General features: G+C 56.1%; 1 protein-coding gene across 5 annotated transcripts in view; it reads left to right on the top strand.

Annotated features, from left to right (window-relative positions):
• Positions 1–23,289, top strand: part of Dot1l (DOT1 like histone lysine methyltransferase) — a 41,321-nt gene that overhangs the window by 12,173 nt on the left and 5,859 nt on the right. For all 5 annotated transcript variants that reach the window (XR_008720173.1, XM_055607830.1, XM_055607828.1 and 2 more), the window contains exons 4-25: positions 1,818–1,881; positions 3,397–3,625; positions 6,868–6,962; positions 7,435–7,497; positions 11,523–11,578; positions 12,216–12,295; positions 14,921–14,989; positions 15,400–15,506; positions 16,172–16,213; positions 17,170–17,277; positions 17,367–17,598; positions 17,845–17,958; positions 18,359–18,450; positions 18,535–18,636; positions 18,872–19,009; positions 19,328–19,453; positions 19,617–20,101; positions 20,190–20,325; positions 20,835–20,981; positions 21,584–21,713; positions 22,194–22,771; positions 22,979–23,184. Coding sequence is in view for 4 of the 5 variants with exons in the window: in XM_055607830.1 (XP_055463805.1) it covers positions 1,818–1,881; positions 3,397–3,625; positions 6,868–6,962; positions 7,435–7,497; positions 11,523–11,578; positions 12,216–12,295; positions 14,921–14,989; positions 15,400–15,506; positions 16,172–16,213; positions 17,170–17,277; positions 17,367–17,598; positions 17,845–17,958; positions 18,359–18,450; positions 18,535–18,636; positions 18,872–19,009; positions 19,328–19,453; positions 19,617–20,101; positions 20,190–20,325; positions 20,835–20,981; positions 21,584–21,713; positions 22,194–22,771; positions 22,979–23,184 (3,399 nt within the window). In the remaining variant the exon portion in view is untranslated. The remainder of the gene's footprint in view (positions 1–1,817; positions 1,882–3,396; positions 3,626–6,867; positions 6,963–7,434; positions 7,498–11,522; positions 11,579–12,215; positions 12,296–14,920; positions 14,990–15,399; positions 15,507–16,171; positions 16,214–17,169; positions 17,278–17,366; positions 17,599–17,844; positions 17,959–18,358; positions 18,451–18,534; positions 18,637–18,871; positions 19,010–19,327; positions 19,454–19,616; positions 20,102–20,189; positions 20,326–20,834; positions 20,982–21,583; positions 21,714–22,193; positions 22,772–22,978; positions 23,185–23,289) is intronic.

Below are 23,289 nucleotides of genomic sequence, written 5' to 3' on the forward strand. Positions count from 1 at the left end.
TAGGATTTTGGGGGCAATGTCAATATCAGTTGTCCAGAAATGCAAAAGTCCAGGTAACCAGCAAATGAGCAAACAGCAAACACAGCAGCAGATCAAGCCAGCAGTAAGCAGCCCTCCTCCAAGCAGCCATGCCTTTTTTCTCTAGGCTGTCATATTTATACCCCTCAAAGTTCCCCACACTCTGCCCGAGAACTTGACGGGTGTGGACAAACTAAAGTCCCCAACTTGGAATTTTAACAGAAACATGTTTACATATCATAAACCAAAACATCCACAACAGAGCTCACTCTTTCCAGAACGTTGCCCCAAAGCAGGAGCCTCTGTCCTTTCAGAGTTGGGGTGACCCCGCACATCTAACCACCTCTGTGAAGCTCATGAGCCTTGGAAACTCCTTTTGTCCTGCAGGCAGCTCACCCAGAGCCTTGGTGTTGGAGCTGTCGGCCGCACCGGTGGTAGAGTAGACTTTCTTACCTTACTGACCTCAAGCTCCGGGCTTACAGAACCCAACTTCTAAGTAGTTGGGACTGTGGCTGTGTGTGCCATTACCTCACCCTGCTTTGGCTTTTCCACAGCAGCTTCAGTTGAGGGAAGCCATGCTTCTGTCCTGTGGCTGCTGCTGGCCTGAGACCCTTCTAAAAGAGCGGTGTAAGCCTGGGGCCAGTCCAGATTCATAGTGGAGTGTATCAAGTGGCCCTGTGTGACTACTGCTTCTGGGGGGGAGGCTGCCTGTGTGTATTAGTGCCTGAGAGCACCCCCCCCATCATGGGCTCCCCTGGGCCTCTCTGAGCATGCAGCGATGGAGCTGTACCCGTGTTCCCAGATCCGTTCTTCTGCTGCCTTTCTTCTCAGAGACACCCCTAAGTGAGAGGTCCCGCCCCAGGCCTGTCTCCAGGCTACCTGCACTTGGTCATGCCTGATGCCGAACTGGAGTTCAGTCCACTGCCCATGTACTCCAAGGCACTCTACTTGCCTGTTTCCTTTTGCAAAGACTTCATTTACTGTTACTTGGAGTATGAACGTGTGCCTGCTTGTATGCCTGCGCACTGTGTGCAAGCAGTGCCCACAGGAGCCAGAAGAGGGCATAGAGTCCCCTGGAGCTGAAATTAGAGCTGGTGGTGAGCTGCCATGTGGGTTCTGGGAACAGAACCTGGGTCCTCTTAGAAGAGCCGCCAATACTGTAACCTCTGGGCTCTCTCCAGCTCCAACTCTGCTTTCTTTTCTTTTGTGGAGTCAGGGTCTCACTGTGTATATCTGGCTGCCTTGACCTTGTAACATTGACCAGATCTCCATGTCTCCACCTCCTGACTTCGGGTAAAGGTGTGGGTGAGCACCCCCCTTCCATTTTCTCACCTGCTCTTTCCAGTGAGGGAGAACCTAGGCTGCTGTCCACCTTCTCCCTTGTGTGAGATGCTCTCCTGGTTTTCAGTGCTGCACATGCCAACCCTGTCCCCTTTTGCCTTAAAGCATGGGGACCACAGGTCCCTCGCCCTGCCCAGCTTTACGTAGGTTCTGAGGGCTCCCTCACAGGACCTCCTACTTTATCTGCTGAGCCATGTCCCCAGCGACATGCTCTTGAAGTTCCTCATCTAAATGACACAGTCTGACATGCAATTGTGTAAGTGTAGACCTACAAACTGCCCTTGGGCTCGCTCCTGTGGCCAGGGACTATCTGAGCATGGAGCCTCTGGCTGTCCTACTATGTTGGTGCTTCTGGAGCCCCACATGGAGGTTCTAGTGGGACATTCAGTTACCCAGCTCTACACATCTATGAAGCTGGGTACATTGTAATCCAATAACGTACTCTCTCTCCTTTTCAGTTTTGAAAGCATGCAGAGGCTGTGTGACAAATACAACCGGGCCATCGACAGCATCCACCAGCTGGTAGGTAGCGCCTCACTTTCAACTGTGCACTCCCCAGTGGGTTTGCATGGTGCTGGCTCCGGAGCTCCCAGGGCAGTGGACCTCCTGCTGCCTGTGAAACGGTGGTGGGGAGACTGTTGGCATGGTGAGGCAGGGGGGTTGGGTAGCAGGGCATCAGGACCCAGCTGCCCTCAGCCGGCCTTCTCAAGTGTCTTTGGGTCATTACTGCTACACAGATGCATCTGTGCTCATCCCTGTGTGAAGCCGCTTTCCTCTGCCCTGCAGCTGGTCATAACCCAGAGCCTCTACTCAGGCCTCTTCTAGTCTGCTCTGCCTGCTGTTTGAGTGTCCTGCTCCCAGCAGAGCTGCAGAAAGCTGTGCTTCAGCAGCCTGCCTTAGTGGACAAGCTGGATGCAGACAGCAGAGCATAGGGTGTGAGCTCTCTAGAAGGCACAGGCACCTCTGGCATTGGGCTTTGAGCAGGCACTAGGCCATTTTGGGGTTCTGTGCTATCAGGGAACGCTCTTATGGAGGACCTGGCTGTGTGGAGAAGCTGTGGATGGCACAGAGTGGCTTTGCAAGTTCTTGAGTTAAGACGATTGTGCAGCTCTGTGCAGTGGTTGGCTCACTGGGCACTGATCCTGCCATTGCCACCTTTACCTTGGGAGACTCCAGCCGGGTGAGCTGCACTAGGCTTCTGCGGGGCAGCTTTAACTGAGCTTCAGTGTCACGTCTTGTCTTAGTGCTGTGGCTGGCACCGTGTTCATGTCCATGAGACCAGGAGGTTGAGCCCTTCTCCCCTGTGGGGAGCCCTTCTTCTGTCTGGTGGCTCAGATGAGCAGGCATGTCGAGGTATACGTGCAGGGCCAGCCTGGCTGTGCGCTTGGGTCTGTGGCTCTTTGCTGTTTTCTTCTCCCAGAGAGCTTAAGGTAAAGCTTCTCTCCCAAGGCCAGAGAGCCCGGAGTTAGGAGGGCTCCTGGGACGCAGGGCTGGGCTTGGGCCAGGAAGCTTCTAAGGTTCTGTCAGTGGTTGTTCTTGGTGTACCCTGAATTGGCTCGGAGGGGCTGTTCCTGTGCCCTCATAGGAGCACATGCGCAGCTGTGAGTTGCTATCTGCGCACTTCTGGGTGAACAAGTAAGTAGGCTCTTCACCAGTGGGGCACACCTTTTGTGTTTGTTTTGAGACAGGGTTTCTCTGTGTAGTTGTGGCCGTCCTAGAACTCAGACCAGGCTGACTTGGAACTCACAAAGACCCACCTGCCTCTGCTTCCCAATTGCTAGGATCAAAGGCGTGTACTCCTTCCCCTCCCCCCCAGCCGTTTTAGTGTTTGCTATAGGACATGGACACGGTGCCAGCCACAGCACTAAGACAAGAGGTGACACTACAGGACAGCCTAATTAAAGCTGCCCCCAGAAGCCTAGTGCAGCTGTCCTTGAACTGACAGTGTTCCCCCGCCTCAGCCTCCAAGTTTTGGGTGCCGGTAGATGGTGCTGGCTGCTATGAAGTGTAATAGGCCATGTCCCCTCTTGTCCCCAGTGGAAGGGCACCACACAGCCCATGAAGCTGAATACTAGGCCGTCCAATGGGCTCCTGCGGCACATCCTGCAGCAGGTGTACAACCACTCTGTCACTGATCCAGAGAAGCTCAACAACTACGAGCCCTTCTCCCCGGAGGTGTATGGGGAGACCTCCTTCGACCTGGTAGCTCAGATGATCGACGAGATCAAGATGACCGAGGATGACCTGTTTGTAGACCTGGGCAGTGGTGAGTGTCTTGTAGCCTAGCCTTTGAGCCGACCTCAGCTTGCTCAGTGCACCCAGGGCTGCACACGCGTCCTTAAAGGGTCTTTTTGCGGAAGACACTGGCTGAGCCAAAGCTCCCCACACCACCAGAGCTCTCAGCCCCGCTGCCTCTTTTTACCCCCGCACTGGCTTGTGGCCTAGCAGCTCCTCAGCCAGAGCAGTGTTCCTGACACTTCTGGTTACAGCTTTGTGCAGCCTTACCCTTAGGGCAGACACTGACACGTGCACACAGACAGACAGAGCAGTGCTGCCGGGCTGCCTGTGTGGCTGCTTGTTGGAGCATTCATTTTTTAAAAACTCCACTTTATTTGGGGTATTGAGACATCTATCTCCATTTCACCAAGCCTCCTCTCCCCACCTAGGTAGGAGAGAGAAGGTGAGTGGAGATGGGGGCCCAGACTCTCCTTCTCCTGGTTGTTTAGGGTCGAGTTCTCTTAGGGCTGCCATTTTCTTTCAGTGGGGCCTGATTTTCAGCACAGGCCTGGGACTTGTCTTCCGGATGGAGAATGGGGGTTCTGTTTTCCTCAGGGACAGCTAGAGTGCTTCAGAGCAATGCCCATGTGCCAGGCCAGGGTATGGAAAAGGTTTTCCACAGGGTATTACAGTTGAGCTTTTTCAGCATAAGATCGCAGGTGGCGATGGAAGCTCGGGCATGCCATAGTTTAAGAGATGCCAGAGTGTTATAGCTCAGCTATGCTGTCTGTGCACGGTGGCAGAGGTGCAGGCAAAGCCCATGCCTGGTCAGCTTGCCGCACAGGCCAGTCAAAGCCCAGGCCCAGTGGACCAGAGGGCAGGCCTAGTGAGACACGGCTGGTAGGGGATGAATGACAAATCTCAGACGGCCATGGTGCAGGCTGATAGTATCACATAGCCAGTCAGCAGCATGCATGCACCCCCAGCATGTTTATATGAAATCAGGGATTTATAATCCTTGGACAGTGGGAGGGATTTCGAGGCTGAATGTGTTTGATTTGCTGGGGTCAGAGGGTCAGGGATACGTGATTTGCATGTAGTGGTACAGCGCCTCATTTCCCATGCAGTAGCATGGTCCTATCACAAGAAGGAGAACACAGTACTTAATTATCCCAAGTACAATTGAAGGTCACTGCTTAAGTCTTAGCAGGGTGGCACATTTCTAGGAATAGCTAGCTAGCTAACCACAAAAGGGTCTAGCCTCCACCCTGAGGGCTGTGTGACACTCCTTACAAGACCTGGGGTCACCCAGATCAGGAAGACTTTAGCACCCTGCTGAGAAAAGGGAGTCCATCATCATAGGCTGATTGAAAATAAATGGCACCAGACTTCAACCTTACCCAGCAAAGGCCCACAGAGGGCTGCACTCAGGCCCATCAACAGCAGCCAGCAGTCTCCTCACGCTGCTGCATCCCCAAGCTTTTCTCTCCACCTGTCTGCTCCCAGCTGCCCACTGTCCATCTCTCCGTCCTTCCAAACTGTCACGTGCCACACCTTCTCTTTCTTGGCTCTCATATTTATATCCTCAGAGCCCTAGACCACGCCCCCCCCCCCCCCCCCCCCGTGCATGTGGAAGGTGTTAGCAGCTGGCAACAGCCATGCCGTGCACGAGAGACGTGTGGACAAACTATAGCCCAACTAAAATCCCACACTTGGGGTTAAAACAAAAACATATTTATGTAACATAGCTGAGTTTACGAAGAAACCGAAACTTCCATTGTAAGTTTTGTAGTTCTGATGGTGTCCATTTTGCCTGGGGGGCGGGGCATGTTAGGGTTTTTGTTGCTTTGATGAAACACCATGACCAAAAGCAAGCTAGAGAGGAAGAGGTTTCTTTCTTCCAGGTTGTAGTCTGTCATTGGAGGAAGTCAGGCCAGGTACTCAAACAGTGCAAGAGAGAGGAGGCAGAGCCATGGAGGGTGCTGCTTACTGGTTTGCTTCCCATGGTTTGCTCAGCCTGCTTGCTTGTGCTCTCTATTTCTCTCCCTCTCTCTTTTCTGTCTTCATTCTTTTACTCTCTGCCTCCCTCCCTCCCTCCCTTTCTTCCATCCCTCCCTTCCTCTCTCCCTTCTTTCCCCTTCCTTCTCTCCCTCCCTTCCTTTCTGTTTTGGTTTTCTGACACAAGGTTTCTCTGTGTAGCCTTGGCTGTCCTGGAATTCTCTTTGTAGACCAGGCTGGACTCAAACTCACAAGAGATCACCAGCCTCGGCCTCCTGAATTCTGAGATTAAGCGTGTGCACCACCATGCCTGGCTTTCAGGTTTCTTATAGAACCCAGGACCACCAGTCCAGGGCCAGCACAATAGGCTGGGACTTTCCCCATCAATCACTTAATTAAGAAAATAGCTTACATCTGGATTTTATGGGATCATTTTCTCAATTGAGGGGCCCTCCTTCCAGATTACTCTAGCTTCTGTTACATTGACTTAAAACTGTCATGTCAGCATAGGATATCTTTCCTGTACCTGATGGGGCAGGAGCTAGAGGCTGGAAAAGGCCTAGCTGTTCCCTCCAGCTTTTAGAAGCTGCTGGTCCAGTGGTGAGGGTTGAGCCTCCTGGGTCCCTCACCTTCTAGAACCCCTCCCAAGGCAGCGGAACTTCGGGTCTCACTCACTCTACTAACATTGTGGAGGGGTGCCTTCCAGTCAGACCCTACATCTCCTTAAAGTGCTTGTATGTAATATGCGGCTTCTCTACCCCGTGGTTCTGAGCAGCGTGCTGCTTGTTCCTGAAAGCACTGTGCCCAGGCCAGTGTGTGCCGTTTAAAATGTGGAGGGCTGTCTTGAGACTCTCAATCTCTGACAACATGAAGCAACATTGGTAGACCTAGCTTTGCTGCATAGGCCAGCAGGTGCCAGGCACCAGCAGTCTCTGTGTTTCTTGCTTTGTTCCTCATCCCGAGCAGACCTGTCAGGTCAGGGAGCTTGCCGGACTCACTAGCTACAGCTCTCCAGGGACTTGAGTGAACAAACGCCTTTCTGAGGACCACTATGCCTAGGATAGCCATCTTCATGTGGGAACACCCAGGCCCTGCCAAACTGCTGAGGGGGAACAGGCTGGGTGCATGGTCACAGATAGAATTGTGGGTACTGATCATCACAGACATCCTCTGGTGGGGAGTCTGTGCCTTTGAATAGCCTCCTTTCTCATGCCAAGGGACATTGTCAGGTGGCTGAGGCCACTGGGGCTCTGTGGAGGTCGCACAGACTGATGTATGTCTCTCTGGCTGAAGGTGTGGGGCAGGTTGTCCTTCAGGTCGCTGCGGCCACCAGCTGCAAGCATCACTACGGAGTGGAGAAAGCGGACATCCCGGCCAAGTACGCAGAGGTGAGTGGCCGCGTGTGCTCACTGCTTAGGGCTTCTCTGTCTGGGCACGCTCCTCCAGGCCAGGTCTGTCTGTGACACCCAGCAGCAGCCTTTGCCCTGGCAGGCTCTGTGGCACTGCAGGGAGTTGCTGCCTCCTCCTGAGTGAGGATGGGGCTGCGCTCCATCCCTGTGGCTGTGCCCCCTGCCCCATCCCCACCCTGTTCCACCCACCTTCTTCCTCCCAGGACGGGATAGGGACCAGCCTTACTGTGGCTGGAGAGGATGGTCTTGGAGCTCTGTTGGAAGTTGGGAACCTTGCGATTCTACCATGGCCCCTCATCTGGGTGTCATTCCCCCCCCCCCCTCGCTCCACAGCAGGGTCACTATAGATGGGTTCCACTATCTTGTTCAGTGTGATCCTGCGGAGCCTGTGCACCCTCCACCGCCTCAGCTGCCCTGAGTTTGTAACAGCTGGTGTGCTTTTTTTCCTCAGACCATGGACCGAGAGTTCAGGAAGTGGATGAAATGGTATGGAAAAAAGCATGCAGAATACACAGTGAGTGCCATCGCTCCATGCCCTCGGCCTCTGTCCTGCCCAGCCTCTTTCCTCTCTTCTTCTAACCCAGTCAGTGTTGCCTTGTGACTGTATGCTGTCTTCTGTGGCTACAGTCCTCTGTGACAGACAGCAGGTGCAGGCTCTGGAGCTGGCTGCAGAGCTCAGCTATGTCCTGCCCTTCCCTGCTTCCCTGTCCTGGCACCCATTCTGAGACAGTACGTGCTGACCGTGGGCCATGGTGGTAGATTCTTAGCTCGGTAGAGTGGAAACCTACCAGACTGGGCAAGCGCACTCTGCTGAGCTGCACTCTGGCCTCGCCCGTGGCTTTAGGGCTCTGGACCCCTGGGTTCTTGATTTGGAAATCTGGTCAAGCCACCCTGTGGGCCAGCTGGGAGGGGCAGCCTGCAGTGACTTGCTGTGGCTGACCACTCTGCTGGCTCTGCTCTGCATTTGTCACCCTTCCCGGAGCAGGACTTGAGAGCTGTGCTCTAAGTCCAGCTCACCCATGCTTTCTTGGTGAAGGCGTCCCATGTGGAATGTTAGGAGAGAGGCCCACTTGATACCTGTGCCTGGGACCCGGGGAAGTTCCAAATGTGTCTTTCTCACCTGCACATTAACTGTGATGAATTCTTGTACTTTTTGTGGGGGCCTGTTAGTTCCACCCCCCACCCTACCCCCACACACAGAGGAGTTCTCCGTCTGAAAAGTGACACAGCTTTCAGGAAGATCCTGCTTGTCATTGTTGGATGACATGACCCATGTAGTTAAGCCTGCCATGTAGGTGTGTCTGGCAGCTGTTTGTCATGTTGGCTGTCATTGTTGGGTCCTCATGGGTCTCAGCGCTCATGCAGGTGGCCTGTGGCTTACGGCTGGGAGTAAGACTAAGGGTAAGAACAGTTCATGAGGCCTCGGTGACCATCCGAAGCAACCTGGCATCAGGGATAGAGTGGCTGTTGGTCTCTGCTTATGGCTACGCTGGCTTCCCATGGTACCCTGAGTGACTGGCAGCCACTTCCAGGAATCTACGTAGGCGCCTGCGTTGGCTGTGCAGTGCCATGGCTTTGATGTAGTGTCTGCAGCAAGCGTGAGCCCTGCCTCTGCTGCTTGGAAGCACGCAGGAGAAAAGCCAGGGGAGCCTAAAAATAGCCCAGAACCGCCTCATGCCAGGGTTGCTGCCACCCACCGCGCCGTGGCCTCTAGGGTGCTCCCTCCAGCCGGGTCTGCTCACCTGCTCCCTCTAGTGGCTCAATCGATCCTGGCTCTTCCCAGCCCACACCAGCTTCCAGTGAGAGCTTCAGGCACTCCCTTCCCCCACCCTCCATGGGCCCTAATCCAGCTTGGGGCAGACACTGGGCCATGCCATCTCTGCAGATGGTGCCACCCAGTGCTCCTGTGCTTGGTGACGTCATGTGTTCAGAGGGTGCCTGACACCCTGGCAGCAGTACAGCTCTGTAAGCAGTGCTTCGCAGAGGTGCCTCTGGCTGTGAGCCCTGACTGCAGCTTCACCAGGCAGCCCCGTCAGAGGAGTTGGTTGTGCAGAGGCGTCCCATGGGGAGCCAGTCCTGCTGAGGCACACTCCTTGGGTAGTTTGTCTGGGACTGCATCTGCATCTGCTCTGTGCTCCAGGCTGAGGGATGCATTCTTGCTGTGGCTGGGTCTCTTGTCAGCATGGCCTTTTGGGTCTCATCCATTTTGACCTTTTTTGGCCCTTCCCAGGGCCAAAGTGGGGCCTGTGTCAGGCTCCCCCACTTGTTTCATAGATGCTGTCCTACTGGATGCCCCTCCTCTCCCCTTTGCCTTTTTTTGTGTTGGTAGGTGTAGGTACTACACTGTTGCTCGGGAAACAAATGTTTCCCAGATAGGGAACCGACAAAATACAGCTTGGTGGACTCTTGGGTTTTATTGGGGAGTTCCAGGAGTGTGGGCAAGGGGTCACTTACAGGAGCAGAAATGACTCAGTGACAGCTACATCCCCAAGGCGCACCCCAGCATGCCTGACAGTTCTCCCAAGTTGGGGACCTGGAGCCTACTGAGAAGCCAGGGGCAGTGTGACAGGCAGGAGAGCGTCCTTTCCAGGTGGCTCAGTGTACCTGAGCTTCTCCGTGGCAGCTCAGCAGCTCGGCTGGCGTGCCAGTGTTCCTCTCAGCCATCCTTATTCTTCTGTACACTCCGGGAAGGAGGGCCTGGCACATGTGCTCGGTTTCAGGGACTTTGTGTCCAAAGGGTCTTCCTGCAGAATGGTGTGTGCCGGGGGAGCTTTCCAGTAGCGGATAGCTGGCTCAGACCTGGCCTTCTATCCCAGGCCAGGCGGCTAGGGTTTGGGAGTCCCCGCCCCTGCCCAGATACAAACTGCAGCTCTCTGGCCCCCCAGACCTCCTTGCCTGGCTGGCCAGGGCAGCGCTAGGACCTGCAGGCAGAAGGATGCTGGCTCCGCACTTCGCAGCTGCAGGGGAGGGCCTGTCCTGGACAGAGGGCTCAGGGGTCATAACAGGCAGTCATCTGACTCCTGGAGTGGAGTCAGCCTATAGCCATTCTTACAGCCACAGAGGTAGAACCCAACTCTTAGCGACAGGAAAAGCCACAGAGGAGCCAGGGAGACCATGAGGCCTTGCAGTACTCTCCCTGGGAGCCTCTGAACACACTGTAGGGTTAAAACTCAGACCCAGCACCTAGGGTATAAGCGAACACATGGCTCTTCTGCTTGTCCAATAGCTTGGGCTACACAGCAGGGATGATGTGGGCCTTGGTCTCTGCTTCCATTGGTTTAGCTTAGGAGCCTCCTGAGAGGCCAGATGCCCTACGGCCCAGGGACCGCCCTGCATTTTGGGGGCTTGACCTAAGCCCTGTTCCCATGTCAGGCTGATGTGTCCAACAGAGCAGAGTAGAGAAAGAAGGTCAGTGAGGAGTAAAGAGGCAGGCTCTAGCCCGATGTGCTCAGCCCACAGGGGCTCTGGCCAGCCAAGCTCAAGCCTGCCCTGGAGGTGGTTTCTCTGCGCACAGAAGGACAGAGCCTGAGCAGCTCCTCCTGGACAGGGACAGCTTTATCCTAGCAGGGTGGCTCTGGACCTGCAGCTCTGCAGTACTGTTATCCTGTCACTCCACAGCCCAAGGCCTCCATTGTGAGCCTTTCCCATGCCCCATGGTTGACATCACTCTCTCCCCTCAGTTCTCGATACTGATACAAAACCACTTCTGGTCAGTAGTTTGCCTGTTGTGTCCCCTACTGAGTGTCCTGTATTCCGGCAGTCCTGTTGTTGCCAGGCCTTCCCAGACCAAGGACGGACCATGCTGTATGTCCATCCATCCATCCGTCCGTGGGTGTCCCTGCCTTTAGGACTTCATAAACCCTGCTACCCTTGTGCCCCATGTAGAGCTCCTGGGGCTCAGGCCTGGCATTGCAGCTGGTGGCCTTTAGAACTCAAAATCCAGATTACTTGGATCTCTGAGTGCCATAACTCTGGGCAGTTGGAGTAAAAGCTGTTTCCCTGTAACAATCGGCATCCTGAAGGAGGTGGTATGACATCAGTGCTGGCACACCGGGGTGTAGGAGCACGTGTACTGCTGTGGGCAGGCCATAGTTCTGGGCCAGTTGTGCGGCGAACAGGTACTAACCCAGGTGGTACAGCGTCAGCCTCATCATCTGCAGGCACAGCTCTCGTGGACAGCCACAAGCGACAAGGATGCTGGGTTTAGTGGCTTCTTAGCCACACGGCTACATCCCATGTCTGTAGGGTCTACAAATGGTCTGTGTGACGCTCTTCTCGGGGCACAGTCCGGGGTGCAGGGAGGGTGGGTAGCCAGACACTGTGGCTCCTCACCTGGATACACACCATCTTCTTGTCTGTCCCTGTGTGGATGCTGCTTCCTGTTGGGGCTCAGGCCTAGCTCTCTGTAGAGCTGTCCACTGGCTGTCCACAGTCACCTTCCCACCTTGAGACCCAGCTCATTCCATGTCTCACGGCAGTTGCAGGGCCTGGGTTCAAGCTGAGCAAACAGGTGAGTAAGCGTGTTCCTTTTTTTCTTAGCTGGAACGAGGTGACTTCCTCTCGGAGGAGTGGAGGGAACGGATCGCCAACACGAGGTACGGCCAGCTATGGGCTGTGCTGCTGGCTGTGCTGGGACCTCTGTGACTTGCTGTCCAGATGTGGGTGGCTACTGTGTCCGGGGGGTAGTGTGCGGCGGCTGCTTTAAGAGTCCCTTTTTGGCGCTGACCTGGCCGCGGGCCCTGTCCTGCCCTTGTTTGTCTGTCCCACATGGGTGCAGCAGTCCTGGAGCATCCTGTGCTGTCCTTGTCATGGGGTCAGTGTGTCAGGCTGTGCAGGTGGTTTGGGGCCTCACCCCTGTGTTTTCTCCTGGGGGTAGTGCCTGCCTGTCACATTGCACCTGCCTGCTTGTCTGTGTTCCCGTGCTCATACCCTGTGCTTAACCTGTCTGGCTTGAGCAGTCCCTCCCTGGACTCTGTTGCTGCTAGGGTGCTTCCAGGAAGCCTGCTTTATTTCAGAAGTGCTAGTTTTCAAAACAGGCTCTGGTGCTGGATTCAGCCAAGGGCTTGCGGCCTCCTCCTGGGGCAGCTTGTGTCTGTTTTGTGCCCCTGCTTTCTTGCTTATTGTGCTCACCTCAGGTGGGTGGGCAGCCGGGGGGCAGCTCCTGCCAGGGGCTGGCGGCAGGCTGTGTCTCGTACAGCCTCAGTTTCACTGAACTGGAACATTGTTTTGCAGTGTTATATTTGTGAATAACTTTGCCTTTGGTCCTGAGGTGGATCACCAGCTGAAGGAGCGATTCGCAAACATGAAGGAAGGTAACGCAGCCCTCCCATCCACACGCCTCGTACCACCACCCCTCCAAGGATACATGTGGCACAACAGTCGTCCTTAAGAGGTCCTCAGCAACACCTTCCCCACTCACGACAGGCAGGACATGGAAGCCCCAGCTCTACCTGCTTCCTGCCATCCTTCCCCAGCTCCTGGGCTGGACGGCAAAAGGGGGGGACCTGGTGGCCAGAGACACCTAAGCCGCAATATAGCCCAGCCAGCCATCAGATGGTTGAAAAGCTGACCCACTCAGTAGCAGTCATCTGCCGCACCCACACCAGGGCTTGTCACCTGGGAGCTTATTTTGTAGCCGCACACACGTTTGTGCCTTTCAGACATGATGGAGAGCTGGCCCTGACCACTTGAGAATGAGGAGTGCACACGGCCCACGCTGTCCCTTGCGGAGAGCCAGGGCTGCCTGTGCTGTGCCCTGCACTGTCTGCGGCTGTCATGTGATCCCTGCTCCCTGCAGGGATCACAGCTGTGGCGCGTCTGCTGTGGGGCCTGTCCTTCGTCTCCCTGAGGCTCTTAGAGTTAGTTACTTTGGAGTGCTAAGGATAAACCCAGGGTCTTGTATGCTCAGCAGGCAGTCTGCTGAGCTTTACCCCTACTTCATTTTCATTTCTTCATCCCTTCATCCTTTGGTGTATTGAGACAGGGCCCCACTGTAGATGGCGGCTAGCCAAGACCCAGACTGGCCTTGAACTTGATCACAATGTACACCACCACATTATCTTCTGTCTGAATGCGTCCTGTTTGGGGCCAAGCCTGTTCCTTTACGGTCATCCATTCTAGGTTAACTTGTCGCCCTGTCTCCTGCCTGTTTCCTCAGGGCCAGTATGCTCAGTTATTAGGTGGGCCAGGCTTTGATGGCAGTGAGCCCCAGCCTTCAGTGGCAGTGCTCCAACCTCTCCCCTGCCCTCAGAGACCCACGTCCCTCGTGCTGACCACCACTGCAATATTGTCCCAGTATGCTTTCTGTGCTGTGTAAACATCATGACTGAAAGTAGCCTGTGAGGGAACAGGCTTATGTGGTTTGCACAGCTGATCATACTCCATCACCAAAGGAAAGCAGGGCAGGAACTCGAGGCAGGAGCCGAGGTGGAAGACTGCCAACTAGCTCAGCCTCAAGCTCAGCAGCTTTACTGACACTGCTCAGGACTGCTTGCTGGGCCTCCCACAGCAGCCAATCAAGAACATGCCCTTGGGCTTGACTACAGACCAATCTGATGGAGGCATTTTTCTCAGTTGAGGTTGCCTCTTCCTGGACCGCCCTAGTTTGTGTCAAGTTGACCAAAACTATCCAGCACAAGTACCCACTTGTGGGTGTTTGTGGGTAGTAGATCATTTCCATCACTGCTTAGGGAAGCTAATAGGGTGAGTGCCCAGATTGGCCTGTGTCCTTCCACCCTGATCCATTATTCACTGCTGCTTTCCCACATAGCGGTGACATGAACCTGACCTTGTTCTGGCCTGTCTGGGCCCCTTTGCTGGTGGACAGGACTCAGAAAGCAGGACTTTTGAGTGGGGCTGGAGGCCAGTGCCCTAACAGAATGAGCAGCTGTGTTCAGAAAGGGGTCCCACTATGTAGTCCAGGCTGTCCCAGAGCAATGTTGCCTCAGCTGCCCCAGTGCTGGGAGCAGAAAGGAACCACCATGCCAGGTAGAGTCTTTTGAATGTCTCTGAGTGTGGAGCTCAAGCCTGTTCCAGCATCCAGGAAGCCAAGGCAGGAGGCTTAGAACTCCCAGGCTGACCTGGGCTACAGAAGGAGTTCAAAGCCATCCTGGGTCTCATGATGCTGTGTCAATCTCCCCTCTCCACCCCACTGCTGTCTTATATATGGAAAAGCATCTGCTACATTCCCAAGAGTTGGGCTCTTTGTTATTTTGAGATAGTTTCCCCATGTAGCCTTGACTGACACGGAACTCTTTACGTAGACTCTTTAAGTAGACCAGGCTAGCCTACTCTTCAGAGATCTGCCCACCTCTGCCCCATGCTGGGGTTAAAGGGATGTACATCCACACTTAGACTACTGTGTTTTAAAGTTTTCCTGTATGGCTGTCATGGGTTTGAATCTTATTAGAGTCTTTGTGGTTTGAGGTAGCTCTGTTTACCTCTTAGGACTCACTTCTAATTCCTGTCCCCTGCTGTCACCTCCCCAGCTTCAAGGGCTACAGCAGTCAATCAGATTCTCAGCTCTGTTTCTAAAACCAGGGTCCTGCTATGTAGCCCAGTTTCTCTTCAGGCTCTCTTAGCTGCACAGAATGCTGGGGTAACCACTGAGCTGCCATGCCTGTGGGTCTCCTCCCTGTGGGTTCTTAAGGGAGCTGCTGCAGCAGGCCCATATGCCCAGCTTCCCCTCCTGGTAACATGGGGCACAGCATGTTCTTCTGTGCCCTGTGGTGGTCCTGGGTCTTACCATGATGTCACCACAGTGCAAGGTTACTGTGCTCTGTGCAGAGTTGGGTGAGCATCAGTGGGGTTTCGTGAGAACCAGCATCTTCTGGGCAGGCACTCCTCACTGCTGCCCCAATCCGTGCCCTAGTTTGTGGTCGTCAGTTGTGTGTGTGTGTGTTTTGCACACGAGGCAGTGACGGGTTTCTGTGTTGCAGGCGGCAGAATCGTATCCTCAAAGCCCTTTGCTCCTCTGAACTTCAGGATCAACAGCAGGAACTTGAGTGGTGAGCTCTGGGCCCAGCAGTGTACAGGGTACTGACCCGGCTTCCTGTGCCTGGTCAGATGGGGCTCTGTCCTACAACTGCTTAGCTAGCTGCTCCCCAGCCTCTGGCCACCGTATAGCACGTGTCCTTTTTTAGACATGGTCCTTCCAGAGGAGGGGGTCAGCCATCCTGTGGGCTTGACTACTGGCCCAGCTCAGAATCTGTATGCTTGCTTTGATACTGGCCAATCTCAAAGCCTGACCCTCCATACGGGCTTGCCACCTTGTTCCTGAGGGCCCCCAGGTTATTCCCCTGTCTCAGCAGCCGGGCAGGCTTGGGGGGTGCTGTTGTGCAGAGTGCTGTTTGCAAGTGCGCAGTAGCTCAGGGTTCAGGCCTTCTGCCACAGTCCTGATCTGCTGTTTTGCCCACAGACATCGGCACCATCATGCGTGTGGTGGAGCTGTCGCCCCTGAAGGGCTCTGTGTCGTGGACTGGGAAGCCTGTCTCCTACTACCTGCACACCATTGACCGCACCATAGTGAGTGCCCACAGTTTCGCGGCATGTCAGACTACTTCTGTATGTCCCACTTGTTGCCCTACAGAGTGGAAGAGACTCACAGGCCGTTCCCCCCTGGCATCTCTGGGTCTTAGCCCTTGGTCTTCTTTGTTATCTGGAGGCCTCTGGTCTTGATGTTACCCATTCTCAACCAGCAGCCTTCCCCAGCTGTGTGCTGGCCTTTCCCTCCTTGCCAGAGCTCTCTGTGTGCGAGCCCAAGCTCTGTTCTCATCTGTCCTGGTGGCCTCTAGGTTCCTAGAGGCAGCAATTTGGCAGTTGTCCTCCTTGGGTCAGTGCTGTAAACTGGCACTTGCCAGCCAGCAGCAGTTGTGACCTCATCTTCCTATTGTGGGTAAAGAGGGAGAGCCAAGCAGGGCTCCTGAGATGAGGCCTGAGCTCCCCCTGTGGCCAGTGGTGTTACACAGAGCTCCCAGCATGGCAGCTGGGGTCCCTCTTGGGTGGTCCTGGCCTTGGGTCTTTAGCAGTCATGGGGAGGATAGCTGCCTTGGGCTAGATACTACTCCATCTGTGCCACCTTTGATATTCATTGGTGTGCCTGGCAGCCCTGTGGGACACAGCATCTGTGTGTGGCCACCTGTGCTCATGCTCAGGGCTCACTTCTAATGGCTTTTTCTTTTTATCCTTAGCTTGAAAACTATTTTTCTAGTTTGAAAAATCCAAAACTCAGGGTAAGTTTGCATCTCCCCTGACTGATTCTACACAAGCATCATGGTGAATGGTTGTGTGTGCTGGTAGTGTGTATGACCAAGGACCCCAGGCTTCCCAAAGGCCCTAAGCTCTGTAGTGGGTTGGTTGTCAGTCTTTCTTAGAGTGATGGTCCCGCAGAGGGGCCAGGGGCCAGCACAGTCTCCGTCACACAGTGTTGTGTGTCCCAGTGTCAGGCTGTGTACTCCCAGTTGAGGGTGCCTGTCTTTAGAACCCTGTGGCAGGGCATTGTGCTCCAATGGCAGGCACTTCTCTAGAACCATCGCCTGCTTCCAAGGACACGTTAGACGGGCTATTGGGTGACTGTCTCTGGAGAGGTGTGAACAAAGATGATCCACTCCACATGGGCACTAACAGGAGAGCACAACATTCTACCAGCTGTTGCTTGGTGAAGGGGTGAGCTGTTGGCATTACAGGAGTGTGCACAGCTCAACAGGCAGCTGTACCACCACCAAGGAGTGCATCCCACTCAACACCCCAGAGTTTGTGAACGGTGCCTATCTTTAGCCGGGGTCTGAGCTCCGCCGTGATTCCACGAGGGCATGCAGGTTTGCACTCCGTGAAGGTTGGCTCACCTGCTGGGTTCAAGTCAGCAGTGGCCGTGTTGTGCCAAGAGCAAATATGTCCTTAATTTGTGGTTTGGCTTTGCCTAGCTCTTTGGGGCCTATATCTGTCCTGCTGAGTGGGACAGTTGGGTGTCTATGCTGGCTTTCATGTGCCATGCTTTCTTTGCCTTGTGGTCCTGCAGCTGTCAATGCAGGTGCAGTCCTGGGCCACAACACCATGGCAGGCTCGTGTCTTCGCCACAGAGGGGCTGTGGGGCCTTTCCCAGTGTCTTGTGTGTGTGGCTATTTCATTCCTGCTGGGGCAGAGCGGGATCCTCCAGCGTCCTAAACACCTGTCCACCACTTTCCTCCAGGAGGAGCAGGAGGCAGCGCGACGTCGGCAGCAGCGCGAGAACAAGAGCAACGCAGCCACCCCAACCAAGGTCCCTGAGGGCAAGGTGGCCACCACAGAGGCCCCTGCGGTGAGACAGACGCCGGCCCTCCCTGCACACGGCAGGCAGGTGGGGTACCCAGGGCTGTGGCCCTTCACCACCTTCTTTATGTTCTCCAGGATTCTGGTGCTGAGGAAGAGAAGTCAGGTGTGGCCACTGTCAAAAAGCCATCTCCCTCCAAAGCCCGGAAGAAGAAACTCAACAAGAAAGGGAGAAAGATGGCTGGCCGGAAGCGCGGGCGGCCCAAGAAAATGAGTGCTGCAAGTGCAGAGCGCAAGTCCAAGAAGAGCCAAAGTGCACTGGATCTCCTGCGCTCTCCGCCCCCAGCCCCACCCTCAGCCTCACCCCAGGGTGAGTCTCTTCCTGTTCTGCATGGCAGCGTGAGTGTGAGTCCTGCCCGTCAGATCCCCATTCGAGTGGCTGTGGGATCCTTCCTGTTGGAGTCCCATCAGGACTGTGTGTCATGAGCCAGGCCTGCTCTGTGGGGTTCTGCATCACAAAGGTGCTTTAAAGCCCGAGAGTTGAAGCTGAGGCATCTGTTGCCTGCAGTCGTGTGGGACCATGGTTGGTGATGGGGATCCCCTTTCTCTCCTGCAGATGCGTACAGGCCACCTCACAGCCCATTCTACCACCTACCTCCGAGCACGCAGCTCCACTCGCCCAATCCGCTGCTGGTGGCCCCCACCCCGCCTGCATTGCAGAAGCTTTTAGGTAGGTCGTGGATCTGACCTTGAAGCCGGTCTGTGGGGGCTGTGGAAATGGTGGGATCCCAGTCAAGCATGCTGGGTGGTCCCTGTGAGTAGCTGATACTGCCTTACCTTAGGGACCCCAGGCCGTATCTGGGGATTTGTGACTCGTCAGCAGTCACAGAAAACAACCCCACCACACACGGAAGGCTGCCAAGTCCCTGACTTGTTCTCAGGGTTAGGGCTGTCCGTGCTGCCAAGAGGGAACTCCCACATTTCGAGAAAAGATCAAGTTTCGGGCAGGGATGGCCATGCAGCAGGTTAAGCCCCATGTAGCCTCCCTGTGCCTGCTGGCCTCCACTCCTTCTCTCAAGGATGGGTGCTGGCATCAGCCCTCGTTCACATGCTGTGCTGTTTACCTCCAGAGTCCTTCAAGATCCAGTACCTGCAGTTTCTGGACTACACGAAGACCCCACAGTACAAGGCCAACCTCCAGAAGCTTCTGGACCAGGAGAAGGTATGCAGGCTGTCTTATTGTCAGTGGTCAGCTTAGGGTTTCCTGGTGGGCGCTGAGGTCACCTGCTTCTGTCCTCCCTCGCAGGAGAAGAACACACAACTGCTGGGCACGGCGCAGCAGCTCTTCGGTCATTGCCAGGCCCAGAAGGAAGAGATCCGAAGGCTGTTCCAACAGAAGCTGGATGAGGTGACTGGGCCCACTGTCTACCTTAGCACACACCTGACCAGGGTTCAGTGAGGCAGCCAGAGACCAGCTTCCCTTGTCCTTAGAGAAGTACTGACCATGGAATGGCTAGCCGGTTACCTTGGAGGGAGAGAGTGCCCTCGGCTATACTGGGCTGGGGTTGTAGGGTAGCTCTCGTCCCCTGTGTTTCCTGTGCACTGAAACTCCACTCACCCTGCCTTGTCCTCTGCATCCCCAGTTGGGCGTGAAGGCACTGACCTACAATGACCTGATTCAGGCCCAGAAGGAGATCTCTGCCCACAACCAGCAGCTGCGGGAGCAGTCGGAGCAGCTGGAGAAGGACAACAGTGAGCTAAGGAGCCAGAGCCTGCGGCTGGTGTGTGCAGGAGCCCTGTGGCTGCTGTGTGTGTAGGTGGAGTGGGGGGTTGGGTGGCTCACTCATAGCCCAGAGCTGAGCCCTGGTGCTGGACTTGGATCCCCTCCTCCCTGCTGCTGGGCTCTGCAAGGATCAGGCCAGGGACTGCTCCCTCCTGTTCTGTCCAGTGCTGGGTCACATGGGCCTGTCTCACCCCTGCTTCTCTGTGAATGGGTAGTGATGCCATGTGCCACCATCACAGGAGGCATTTAGGGCGCTGCCAGAGAGCCTGGCCCTTGCTTCCTTCAGCTGCTCAGACTCCTGTCCATGTACCCACAGCTCAGGGCCCGGTGTGAGGAGCTAAGGCTAGACTGGTCCACCCTGTCCCTGGAGAACCTGCGCAAAGAGAAGCAGGCCCTGAGGAGCCAGATCTCAGAGAAGCAGCGACACTGCCTGGAGCTGCAGGTGGGTGTTGGTGTGATGCACCAGACTCCATTTTCCCATCCTCAGAAGGGCATCTGTGACGATGGACAGCGGGGGTCGGGGGGGGGGGTACAGCCACCTTCATGTGCCACCGTCCTTGCTGGGTAGAGCCCAGCCTGCTCTGTGACACTCTCCCACCCTGTAGATCAGCATCGTGGAGCTGGAGAAGAGCCAGCGCCAGCAGGAGCTCCTGCAGTTGAAGTCCTGTGTACCACCAGATGATGCTCTTTCCCTGCATCTTCGTGGCAAGGGTGCCCTGGGCCGAGACCTGGAGGCTGATGCTGGGCGCTTGCGCCTTGAGCTGGACTGTGCCAAGATTTCCCTTCCACACCTCAGCAGCATGAGCCCCGAGCTCTCCATGAATGGCCATGCCGCAGGCTATGAGCTCTGCAGTGCAGCCAGTCGGCCCTCGTCCAAGCAGAACACCCCCCAGTACCTGGCCTCCCCCTTGGACCAGGAGGTTGTACCCTGCACCCCTAGCCATAGTAGCCGGCCTCGTCTAGAAAAGTCATCTGGCTTGGCTTTGCCTGACTATACCCGCTTGTCACCTGCCAAGATTGTGTTGAGGCGGCACATGAACCAGGACCACAGCGGGGCTAGCAAAGCAGCTGCCAGTGAGCCACACCCTCGGTGAGCACAGGTGCATGTAGGAGCTCTGCCACCACCTGCTGCCCTGGGGCTATTGGGCATGAGCAGAATGACCGGCCTCTCATTGCAGGGCAGAGCACGCCAAGGAGAGCAGCCTTCCTTACCAAAGCCCCGGCTTGTCCAACAGCATGAAGCTCAGCCCCCAGGATCCACCAATGGCCTCCCCGGCGACGTCACCCCTCACCTCAGAAAAGGGTAGTGAGAAGGTGAGGGGCTGCTTAGAAGCCTGATGTGTGAGGAGTGGAGCAGGCAACTGCAGCCCTCCAAAGGCAGTCTCACCTGTAGGGTGCGTGAAGCTTAGTGTGGAGGCCTGAGGAAGAGTCAGGGACTGGCTTCCCTAGGCCTCGTGCTCTTTGCAGAGGCAGGGGTGTCAGAGCCTCCCTCAGACAGCTCTGTCTTTGGGGGACTCAGATGCTCACCTGCTGGAGCAGGGTTTAACCAGTTGCATGGGGGATCTGGTTTGGGGTTGAGGGGTTGGAGCTGCCACCGTATGCACAGAGATGGAGGGGAGTTTGGGAGGAATGGGAAGGAATCTTGGGGAGCCAGGTTGCCCACAGTGACAGGTCCCAGCCACAGAGGCAGGGAAAAGAATCTGGGGAATGAGCAGCGTCTTCAGTTTCACACAAGGAATGTGGTGTGAACATTGGACTGCCAACCCATGACCTGAGGATAGCTTCTGTGGTGTGCCTCCGGCTGAGCTCCCATCTGTTGGCAGGGTGTGAAGGAGCGTGCCTACAGCAGCCATGGGGAGACCATCACCAGCCTGCCCGTCAGCATTCCGCTCAGCACAGTCCAGCCCAACAAGCTGCCTGTCAGCATCCCACTGGCCAGCGTGGTGCTGCCCAGCCGTGCCGAGAGGGCGGTGAGTGTGCCAGGCCAGGTGGTGGTGGGAGTGGTGGTGGTGGTGGCACTAGCTGTGGGGGTCCTCCAGGAACAGCTTTGGTCTTTATGATCGTTGAGCATGCGGGTGAGTGCTGGAACTGGGGAGAGCCAAGTCCACAGGTAACTCTGCTGCCATGTAGCTGGGCCCTGGGGAGTTCTCTAAGAGGCAAAGGCAGAGAAGAGCTAGAAAAGTCCTCTCAGGAGTTTCAGCCATGGAAGCAACGGTAACAGGCACAGCCCTGGGCTGCTGTTTCGAATGGCCGCATATCGGGATTGACCGACTTGTTCACAGAGGATGGGCCAGGCGGACAGGGCGGCCCTGCCTTCTTTTTGCCCTGTTTGAGGCAGGGTCTCGTGTCCCAGCCTGGACTGAACTCATGTGGTGGTGGTTGGCCTTGGCTTGTGACTGTCTTGCCCTGGGCCTGTTAACTGACTGTGACCAGACCTTTCTGCTTGGACTCTGGGGCTCAGCACAGCTCTGTCCCCTCTGGGTCCTCTCCTGCCTGCAGCCTTTCTGCCCCATTGGCTCCTGTTGGGCCTGCTGCCCTCAACTCTACTCTGACCAGGCAGTTTCCCTTGCAGAGGAGCACTCCCAGCCCTGTGCCGCAGCCCCGAGACTCCTCATCCACACTTGAAAAGCAGATCGGTGCTTCCGCCCATGGTGCAGGGGCCAGTGCAGCAGGGAGCAAGAGCCTCGCCCTGGGACCCACAGGTGACCTCCTACCTCCACCCCATAGCAGACTCTCCTCACTAGCTATCATGCATGAGATCCTCCTGTGGGACAGAAATAGGGCTGAGGCCACATAGCAGGTAGTTCTGAGGTTCTGAATCCAGAATGGATTGAGTATTTGGCTGTCCCTGCTGACTTGTTTTGGGGTAGGACAGGATAGGCACCTTCTCCTGAGAGATGCTTAAGGTCTGGACCCTTTCCAGAAAGCTCTCCTGTGGTGCTCCTAGAAGGTTCAGGCAGCGACAGCTGTCAGGGCACTCTGGTGTTTACGGGTGATTGGAGCCAGGAGGCTGTGTCCTCTATGAGCCTGGCCTGCCCACACCTGCTCGTGCTGAGGGGCTGTTCTAGGAGCTTCAGCTCTGTTTGTAGGAAGCCACTCCTGACCTCAGCTCATCCCTCCCAGGCTGGGGTGTTCTCGTAGCCCGCTTGCCTTCCTTGAGAAACTATTCTCTTCATTGGCAGGCTTCTACACTGGCTCTGTGGCCATCAGTGGGTCCCTGGCCAGCAGCCCGGCACCTCTGGCCTCTGGGATGGAGTCTGCTGTTTTCGACGAGTCCTCTGGCCCTGGCAGCCTCTTCGCCAGCATGGGGTCTCGCAGCACACCTCCACAGCACCCACCTCTGCTGCCGCAGTCCCGCAATTCCGGCCCTGCCTCTCCTGGCCACCAACTCGCAGCCAGTCCTCGCCTGAGTGTGACCGCCCAGGGTCCGCTGTCGGACACCGGCAAGGGGGAGCTGCCTTCCGACCCTGCCTTCTCAGACCCAGAGAGCGAAGCTAAGAGGAGGATTGTGTTCAGCATTGCAGCCGGTCCCAGCTCCAAGCAGTCGCCTTCCACCAGGCATAGCCCCTTGACCTCTGGCACCCGTGGGGACTGTGTACAGAACCACGGGCAGGACAGTCGTAAGCGCAGCAGAAGGAAGCGTGCATCAGCCGGAACCCCAAGCCTCAGCACGGGTGTATCCCCCAAGCGCCGGGCTCTGCCGTCTGTCGCTGGCCTCTTCACACAGTCCTCCGGGTCTCCTCTCAACCTCAACTCCATGGTAAGTTCAGGGCCTGTCAGGGCAGAGAGGGGAATGCCGCTCCTGAGCTCTGTGGGGTGGAGTCCAGCGGGCAGGGACAGTGGCTGCTGTGCAGCCCTGCTGGTCCCCCCCCTCCCCATATGTACCTTCACAAGGAGCTTGTGACTGCCAGGTTCCCAAGATCCTGGCCTGCACGTGTCGCTCACCTGCCCACCCCTGACCCCGCAGGTCAGCAACATCAACCAGCCCCTGGAGATCACAGCCATCTCATCCCCCGAGAACTCCCTCAAGAGCTCCCCCACGCCCTACCAGGACCACGATCAGCCTCCGGTGCTCAGGAAGGAGCGGCCCCTGGGCCCTACCAATGGGGCCCATTACTCGCCGCTGACCTCAGACGAGGAGCCAGGCTCTGAGGACGAGCCCAGCAGTACCCGGTGAGTCCTGTGGGTAGGCGCACACTGGCTCCGTCACCCAGGGTTCTGCTGCCCTCCCTGGTGCCGGCCTGGGTCTCTTTGTTGTGGCTGGGGTGGAGTCCTGTG

This window comes from Psammomys obesus, unplaced genomic scaffold (assembly GCF_907164565.1).
Source record: "Psammomys obesus unplaced genomic scaffold, mPsaObe1.curated_primary_1811, whole genome shotgun sequence".
Classification (NCBI taxonomy): Eukaryota; Metazoa; Chordata; class Mammalia; order Rodentia; family Muridae; genus Psammomys; species Psammomys obesus.